Raw genomic sequence first — 10244 nt, forward strand, 5'->3', positions numbered from 1 at the left:
TTTAGTCATGTTCATTAAATATATCATTAATATTGTTGTATATGCAAAGGTTCGTAGTCAATTTTCACTTTCACCAGTGAATGTTCAAAATTGTTCATAGGTGCAACTAAGGTGTTATTTTCATTTATCTTCAACAAAACTCAAATGTAACGAACGCAGTTTTACAATAGATTTTATTACTTACTACTCTTCAATGTGGCTATAAACATGAATCACACATCTCATGTCAAATGTAGTCTATTACATATATCAATATGTATATTGTTAGAATCATACCTGAGTTGATGTCCACTAGTATCATACCTCTATTTTTTTATGCTTAAGAATTCTCAAAGGCGTCAATTTTGTAACCTTTAGCTCTTATACCACTTATAACATCCCCTAGTAATCTCACATGAAAATGTATGGAGTTAGTTTTTTTTTTACACAATTTACCCAGAGGTAACTATCCAAATTACTATTCCAGATTACTCATTAACCATTAGATATAATCTTCATCATTACATAGAGTAAATTTAGTAACGGAATAGTAAATTACAAGACAATTAACAATCACTATTGTAGCATATTAACATAAACGTTTTTGAGAACTATAGGTAAAAACCAATCTCTACCCTGTTTTTGAACTTTTAGCTGCGCTTAAATACAGGGAAGCAATGTTTGGGTTGGAAACGGCTGTGCGACCAAGAGCCGAACAGAAAACAGCGAAGCTATTACCCTTTGGAACTAAGGATGATGACCCAGATCTGGTAGTCGAGACCTTCACGACGAATGGATACCACAAGGGCCAAGTATGCGCGGCTGGTTTTGAATCGAGCAGATCTCATGAAAGTATTATGGAATGCCCCGGATCTGCTGAAATACCCTCTGGTTCCGATACGAATGAACCGGAAAAACTGCTGATAGGAGGTGGTCAGAACTTTTACTCAGATGGAGGACACATAAACCAAGAGGAACTGCTAGATCTGACAAGGCGAGATCTCCACAAGATGGATCTACCCCGCATGAGGGCAGATCTGATTCAGATCTTCATCAAATCGATTGGGGGTAATCATTTTTGCATGCGGCTCAGTAAGGAGATGAGCATTCATGCGTTAAAAAAGGAGATCCAGGGTCACCTTGGAACCCCAGCATAATATCAAAACCTTATCTACTCTGGATACAGCATGCAGGACAACCAAACGCTCCAGTACTACGGCGTTGCCAGCGATTCAACCATTATTCTTAATATCCGACTGCGCGGCGGAAGCACTGGTACCAGCTCAAAAACAGGGTCCTTTCGGGATGCTGTGAAAGGAAAGGAAAAAATGAAAAATAAAGCAGCACCATCAACAGAATTACCAGGACCCTATATTGTTGAACAAAAACCAGAATCACCAACGCTACTAGTATCTATGCCAGAGGTAACTAGCCTATATACAGATCTATCAAAAAATGCAGTTATTTGTAGATTTAATGGGTTCTGGCCAAAATCAGATGCCCTGCACCAATGGATATTTTCAACATGGACAGCTAACTGTGAAATTTATCTATGCCCTAAAGGGTTCTTCATAGTTAGATTTAACTCAGAACAGGAACGGGACAACGTTATCAAACAGGGGCCTTGGTTCTGGGGCAGTGCTGGCCTCTTTATCATCCCCTGGTATGATGGATTTGATGCCAATACAATGAAAGTCTCAACAATTCCTGTATGGGTCAGGCTACATGGTCTCCCCTTACATTTTTGGCATCACAAAGTACTAACTGACATTGGGAACTCTCTGGGGAAATTCCTAAAAATGGACGAAGACAGAGCCATCAGGGGAATATTTACTTTTGCCAGAATATGTGTAGAAGTGGACCTGAGTCAAGGATTACCTGATCATATCACTCTCAACTTCAACAATTCCCAATGGATTCAACCGCTCGACTACGAGAACACAGCGTTCCGGTGCAGGGGCTGCATGCAAACAGGGCACCTTCAATATGACTGCCCATTTGCTAGAAAGGACCCCAGGAGAACCAAGAAACAACAAAAAAAGCCAAGAGGGTGGCAGCATACAGAACCATTGGAAGAAGAAGACACAAACGGGAATCCTACAGAGAATCAGACAGAACCGGATACTCAAATGAGACAGAAATACACACAGGAAGAGAACGCCCCAATTACTCACTTGGGGCCACATATTTCAAATCTGCAACAAGAGCCACAAATGGAAGTAAGCGGCATCAAACGAACTCATGGATCAGAGGGCTCAGAGTCTGACAAAGAACTTCCATTGATCCCAATGGAAAATCAGCTAGCCATTATTACACCCACTCCTGACACTGGCGGTTGGCGACGGGTGGAGAAGAAGAAGGGCAGAAAAGTTTAGGCTTGCTGGAACTTATTTTTTTTCTATATGTTTATTTCTGTTGCTTTCCTGTCATTACAGGAACAGCCATTTTATGTTTTTCTTTCATGTTTGCTGCCTGTCATCTACAGGAACAGCGATCTACAAAATGTAATTTTATCAATATGAATAAAATTACGACTTTTTTCTACGGAAAAAAAAAAAAAAAAAAAAAAAAAAAAAAAAAAAAAAAAAAAAAAAAACAGAAAATTTTTGATGTAACATTTACATCATTTCCATGATTCTCTTAACATATTTATTTAATCGTGCTTTTAATAATATAAATATCACACCATGCAAGGAATCATCATCATTAAACCAACACAATATGCCATCACATTATTAAACATTGATATACGCTGAAAACCATGTAGGGTGAAAACCAAAAAACGTTTAGTTTTATTATTAAATGCTCGTGAGGGCATTCACCCCTCACTCAATGGCTAAAATGGAGTCTATCCCTTGACCATTGTCATAAAATATTACAAATAATATCATCTCAAAAACAACATAACTTGTTATAAGCTATTATAATCATCATGACATCATTTACCCACAAACCCTTAAGCATTGTGTCTTTAGGGTCTGGTTCTTTCCATCAATGTATTATCTTGTAGACGACATTCCTTCAATCTGCATAGACCACTAAGTTATTGCTTGTCATAATGGTAACTTAATCTATCTTTATATGTCGCAACATTTTCATGCCATTGCTATTGTTAACAACCTTTAATATAATGATTAAATCAAGTATTAATCAATCCAAATAATAAATATATATTAGTGGTGTTTCACTGTCTATTCATGTACATTCATGAAATGCAAACAAAATATCATGACATGCTTGCTTTAAAAACATTGCATATGCATTATTTATAAGCATATAACCATCAATGCATTTCTATAAACAAATACCACATTAACTAATATTCCCCTCGCATAAGCACACATTCTTGCAAGACAAATCACTACAACTATCCAAACATTCCTTTAAAGGAACCTATCACACAAGTTATGGTTTTCGTGGATGTGAATTACATAAGCTCTATAAAAAAAACTATTCATTCAACTATTAATTTTGGTGCATGCAAATATGCAAAGAAAGATAACGCAACAAATGTTGTTCCTATGCATGCAAATGCATATGCTTTCCAAAAGAATGATTAACACAATAGAACATGAAAACATATGTTTCCTTTTCGAGGAAATCTAGCATAATAGGGCATGCAAAAACATGTTTTCTTTTCCATAAAACTAATGCAATAAAACACACAAATACATGTCTTCTTTTCCAAATATTATACCAATGTTACCCATATATATATTAGAAGTAAACCAACACATTACTATGGTTTTTGTGCATGTTATTCATCTTCTCTCCAAAAGAATCTTTTCCAATGTAGGCTAACACAATATGTTATCATTTCCCACATAAAAGTCTATATTCTTTCCAATGAAAGCTAATACAAATCTTGCATGCTTATACATGGTCTTATTCCAAAAGAAACTAACATAATAGATATAATAGCATAAAAGTAATCACATATATTTTTTTCTAAAGAAATATAGCTCAAAAATTTTTCTATCCATGTGGAAAACATATCTCTATAACTCAATGACTATTCTTTGTACATGCAAGAGCTTATCATTATAGCCCTTATTAAATGTACTTAATACATATTCCCTTATCTAAAATTCCACCATCATTAGCTATTATTTCCATGTAAAGAAATACATATTTCATTTTCAAAAGGAAGTTAATATAACCTTGTTTTTCTGTCTGTCTACATGCAATTTTCTCATGGTTCTTGTTTCAAGAAATTACCATAGATAACCATCTTTTATGCATAAAACTCAAACAAAAATAACAAGGTTAACTTAACCTTTTATGCACCTAAATCAAGAAATTAACACAATTCATCTAGATAGGAAATATTTTCAAGAGATTATTCTTTTTCAAGAAAATTAACATGATAACTTTCTTTATCTAGACACAAAAACATATTTTCTATATCACAACGAATACCCTTTTTTCCATGCCACATATTTTTTCAGTTTTTGCTAATGCAATGGGCCTTACTTATATATCATAATGACTAAACTTTTGTACATGCCACATATTTTTTTCATTTTTTGCTGACACAATGACCTTACTTCAGTGCATACAATCTTTTTAAGAAAGAAGCATGCATTCCTGTTCTTGTATGAACAAGGTTCATATGCATCTTTAAGAAAACAATATTTACTTTTCATCAATTCATTCCACAAAATTACATAAACAACATGGGTAATATACCCATACAGATTCATGAAAGCCCTTCCAAGAAAAATATTTGAATTAACTTTCTCTTTTCCAAATACAATGATGCATTCAATTAATATTTTACTTTCAAGAATTAACATAGAAATTTATTTCAAGGATTCCAATATAATGGATATTATTATTGTGCACATATTTCTATTAAAAGTCTACAGGGATCATACTAATATCTCCAAGGAAATTAATAATCTAATTTTCTCTCATAATTTCCTCTCAATCTTTTCTTTAATGATATAACTTATTTTCTTTCTCTTTTCATAAGAAAAGTTTACATACATTATTTTCATGAAAAATATCATGATTTCTTTAATATTTTTGTGTGCAGGTTTCACTTGTGTTTTCTTTCCAAGAAAACAACATCCCTAACTTATCTTTTACCATGCAATTTTTCTTTCACTAAAGTAATATGATTTTTTTATATTTTACCATGCAATTTTCTTTCAAGAAAGTAATATGGTTTCTTTATTTTCATGCATGTTTTTAGAAAATTATTGCATAGAAACCACTCAGAACTTTCCAATGAAATAATTAATTCATTCACACAAAATTCCCTGCAGCTTTCAAGAGCCTAGAGCAATATTTCCAATTAATATGCTAACCTATAATTCCTTGCACAAAACACATGTAGTTTCTTTCCAAAGAAAGTCATGGTTAGTTATATTTTGTGGGAAATAACATGAAGTCCTATGTGCATACCTCATGTTCAGAAATACCTTTCATTGGAGCCACAACATTCCTCACCAAAATCGTGATGATCAATGCCTCTAGACTTCACATGATAAAAACTCCAATAAATCAAGATGAAAGTCTGAAAGTCCAATAGATAAAGATGAAAGTCTTTTCCAGTTTAATGCCTCGAATTTCATAGTTGAGATATGAAGAAATTGAAGAAATTTCCAGTCACGACCAAACCAACGCCTTCGTTAGAACCAAGAGTCGAATAAAAAACCTGCATTCTAATAATTGTTCCAAACACGAACCTTAAATCTATGATTTGAAACTTTTTAACGATTCCACTTCAAACAACTTGCGAGTAAGAGGAGTGGTTCTTATGAAGACTTGCAGATCTAATTAAATTGATGTAATAGTCAAAAAAAACAAAAGAAAAAAGGTAATATTAAGGAATAAAGAAAGGTTATGGAAGGAGCAGATCTAATTAAATTGATGTAATAGTTAAAAAACACAAGAAAGGTAATATTTAAGGAATAAAAGAAAGGTTAGGGCAGGAGTAAATCTTATTCTGTTCATTGTGTTCCAGTTTAAAAAGTAGTTGTTTTTAGTGCGACTTTTTGGAGATTTCGGTGACGAAATCTGGGGAAAAAATTGAGGTTAAATCTTGATTTGTATCATTTAAAATGGTTTTTTAACTGCATATTTGGATTCAGCACTTTGAAAAACCCCTAGGACGTTTTGATTGTGCAGAAATTACCTATCAACCTTGCGATTTCAATAAATTGCTGCCAGATTTTAGAAAAATTTCACTGAAAAAACCCACCAAAAAAACTTTCGAAAAATCTCACTAAAAACAAGTATGCTTAAAAACACTTATTTAAATGATGCTGCAGAGTAGCAAGATTGGGTGGCTAGCTATGTTTTTCCTCAATGAGGCACCACACGTGTGTAATATGGACAAACGCCCGTTGGGCATTGGATCCAATTCTACAAAGCTTCCTCGAGCCACGCCCCCTTTTTTCCGACGGAAGGCTGGGGGCACGCAACCTGTTGGGCACTACCATCTTTGACTTTCATACCTCCCGCTCTAATTCATTCAACAAATGTCCACCGCTAAAGAAAAGGATAGACGAAAATGCATAGGGAACAGTTTCAAAAATAACGTACAAGGACAGATGTCATTCTCACAGCATGAGGATAGGTGTCAAAAGGAAAGCAAAAATGAAGTTGAATAATTCAAGAAAAAACGCAGCGTAAATATGGCACGATGTCAAATTAATTCTGAAGACTTATGGGGTGAGACTAGGATAGATGGCATAACTGAAATAAAACATCAATTTTCTAAATTATAATAAAAAATATTATTTATTTTTAAAATTTTACATAACCCAAAGCTAAACTAATAACAATAACATTATATACATGTGGTTAAAATCATACCTAATACTAATAATAAATTTTATAAACAAGATTTTCTCTATCAAATTCATTTTTTATGAATAACATAATAATAATCCTATAAAAAGCATAAAAATGAATTAACCTAGTACTTTTTCAAATAATTCAAACTAGTTTACATCCATTTTATTTTATTTAAAATTCATTTGACTTTCTTTTATTTTATTTATTAGAGAAACTACTACAACTAAAAAGGATTGATATCTCTACGTTTATAAATCCAAATTCAGCGGGTGGCTAAATTGAAACACGACAAAAACTCCCCCTTTCAGATTTCCCACCCCTTAAAATTTATATCTCCGCGTTATGTAAGTTGGGGGATCATGATGCATTCTTGAGGGACTGAAAAATATCTTGCGAGATCCGCTGAGCATCCTCCGAAGTTCCGAGCAGACCTTTTTTACCGAAGCCAGCGATGTACAGACCGTCGCTTCCCTTCCAGTCGCTGGGAGGCCGATTGCCTGGACGTCCGTGCTCCGGAAAAAGCTCTTTGCCATTCTGCAAATTAAATGCCAATTTTCAAAACCAGAGATATCCGGACAAACACACTTCGAAAGCAGAAAATCAATGTTCAGGCATACCTTGAGCCAGCGGCGCACTTCATTCTTGTAACCAGTCGCAAAGATTAGGGCGTCGAAATCCTCTTCAACACCGTCTTCGAACACGACACCAGTAGCCGTTACGCGGATGAAATTTGGGACGACCTGCGATTAAAGAATGTATTTGAGAACTTGCATTGACTTCGAATTTCTGAGCGAAGAATGGAGTCTATTTACCTTAATCTTGTGTTGCCTTATTTTTTCAACAGTGCCGTCGTCAATCACCAGGGTTTTGCCGGTCTTAAGCTTGAATTCTATAGGTCCTTCCACGGGCCGGGGTAGTCCGTAAGAAGCAGTGTTGCCTAGGGCTAGATTACTGCACAACAGGAGCAAATTGTCCACCACTCGGAGAGGCAGCAGTTTATACAGCTGCAATGCAATCGGCATTGTGGGTATTCCGAAAAACTCTCGCGGCAGGATATGATTCTTACATGCAAAGGAAAAACACGGACCGAATTATCGTTTGGACAAGGAAGATGAAGGTGCATGAACTGGAAATTCAAGATTATAGGATCAAAATGATGATGATGATGATGATGGTGGTTAACGTCCACTGAGACCAAATTGGTCTATCGGACCTACAATTTTCTTAATTTTTACTTGTCTGGCTCCTCGTCTTTCTTGGCGAGATTGGTGTTGTAGCTTTCTTTCTTTTCTCTACGGTCTTCCAACTTCCTTTGTCTTGCATCTCCTTCATCTCTTCTGGTTCTTGGGACATTGGTGTCTTAGCTTCAAGAATTAATAATATGCCAAAAACAGTGAAACCTCGAAGAACACGTTTACTGCGACGAATTAGTTATCTGGATGACGGTTAAATAAAACATGAAAATTCTGTAGGAATTAGAGGGTTTAACTATTAAATTTTTTTCAGACTGTCAGCTCTCCTTTGGGGACTGTTTTTATTCCTATTTTAGCACTGTTCCGTCACTTTCAGCAGAAGGTCTGTAGTTCTGTGGAATTTTTTTTGGTTTAAAGCTGTATATGCTATTGCTGTTTTAATTTCAGAGTTGGGAGGCTGCTCGGACTCGGCTCATGCAATGAGATTATATTACCCAGGCTGACGAATTGTCTGGCGGATAAAAGTAGCTGGAATCTCAGGAAAAAATTTCAAAAAATCTTGTAGAATTAGTGTTTGAATTTGTTTTTACGGTGTAACACTTAAAATTTTGAAGTTTAACAAGTATAACTTGGATTTACAAAAAACTTGACCAGATTTTCTTTAAATATGACTTGAATTTCCAGAACTTTCCAGTAAATTCCTCCGGCTAGTTAGACTACGGTATACATTTTTGATAATTAAAAGTATGTTTTTTCTGGATTAGAAAAAAGAAAGACATTAAGAAATTAAATTGGGATAGAAAAAGCCACTATCTAAAATAGTTTTAGGCCTCCCGTTTTTTCGGCCTCCCGTTTCCATCGCTGGCAGGAAACTTGAAAAACGAAAAAAATTCACCACGGCTTTGCAGAAAATCCGGATTTACGACAAAAATCGTCACAGTTTAACGATTCCGGCATATTTTTGTCAAAGATCTATAAATTGCTTCACGCAGATATAAATATTTTTTTTCCTGGATCCGGTTCTTGTCTGCATATTCACAGCTTTGCAGAATTTTTTTATTTACGAGTAAGATTTGGTGATTCATGCATAAAGATTCATAAATCGCTGCATGTAATTGGAAACATTCACTTCTAAAACGAATATAATGTTGAATTCTTGCATTTTAGCTTTAAATTTCTGGCTGAAGATGCAAAAGATTTAAAACCTAGCGAAAAAATTGAAAGGGCTGTCGAGAATGAAGATTTGGGGGTTTTGACATATTTTTACCGGACTACGAACTACCATAGACGGCCTCGGCCCTGCGTCGTTGTTTACAAGCTCCAGCGCTATTGCCATGCCAGAATTTCCGCATCCCACGACAAGAACTCTTTTGCCTTCGAAAGCTTTTTCGTTTTTGTAATCAATCGAATGGATAACATTTCCTCGAAAGCTGTCTAGCCCGGGAATATCTGGCATGAACTTTTCACTGTTTCTCCTGTCGCCACAACTAGAAACCTTCCGTGATACTCCCTCTCAGAATTATCCGAAGAACACTTTGTAATGACATGCCATCTTCCCGTCTCTTGACTGAAGCTCGCAGACTCCACGGACTGGCAGAACTGCGGCTGAATGTTAAATCTTCTAGCATATTTTTCCATGTAGGCAACAAAATTGTCCCTGGTAAGATACATAGGGTATTCATCAGGAACGGGCATGAGAGCAAGGTTGCAGAGTTGCTTGCCGCCCTGCATCGTCAACCTATCATATGTCCGGTTTTTCCACAGGGAACCCACGCAGGAATCTCGCTCCAGAACAAGACTGGAAATTCCGAGGTCTGCAAGGCATGCTGCGACGGCCAAGCCAGAGGGCCCAGCCCCAACTATTATAACTTTTTCGTCCCTATTTTCATCGAATGATGATTTGTCGTATTCCTTTTTCCCAACCTGTGGTGAAACATTTGGCATTTCGTGAACTATTCGACTTTTGCACAATCCTTCAGCTTGCACGATCTTGTCACACACCAAGGACGAAAAGGCAGCCTATCCTGCCATTACTCATTTTGTAACAAAAATAATATTCCTATAATCTTTTGGAATATCATAAATAAGAAGGAGGTTTCCACAAATTTGTGAAGTGCGTTGAATGTGGCCATATTAATATAATTCTAAGTTAAGTACGTTGAATGGGGCCATATTAATATAATTCTAAGTTATAAATGGAGAGGAAAGAGGGGAAAGCTGTGTTGAAAAATGACACTTACATTATCACAATTATAATGGGATGAG

The 10244-nt window shown here is 35.6% G+C and overlaps 1 protein-coding gene across 1 annotated transcript; it reads right to left on the minus strand.

Moving 5' to 3' along the window:
- Nucleotides 1–7143: 7143 nt before the first annotated feature.
- Nucleotides 7144–9923, minus strand: LOC149244005 (indole-3-pyruvate monooxygenase YUCCA1-like). The gene is made up of 5 exons (XM_089371372.1): nt 9529–9923; nt 9247–9466; nt 7599–7847; nt 7404–7526; nt 7144–7320 (listed from the first exon to the last, which is right to left on the minus strand). Exons 1-5 carry the CDS (start codon nt 9921–9923, stop codon nt 7144–7146), a joined length of 1164 nt encoding a protein of 387 aa, XP_089227498.1.
- Between the last annotated feature and the right edge of the window lie 321 nt (nt 9924–10244).

This window comes from Pinus tabuliformis, chromosome 8 (assembly GCF_031772625.1).
Source record: "Pinus tabuliformis cultivar Carrire ecotype Pingquan chromosome 8, CPIR1, whole genome shotgun sequence".
NCBI lineage: Eukaryota > Viridiplantae > Streptophyta > Pinopsida > Pinales > Pinaceae > Pinus > Pinus tabuliformis.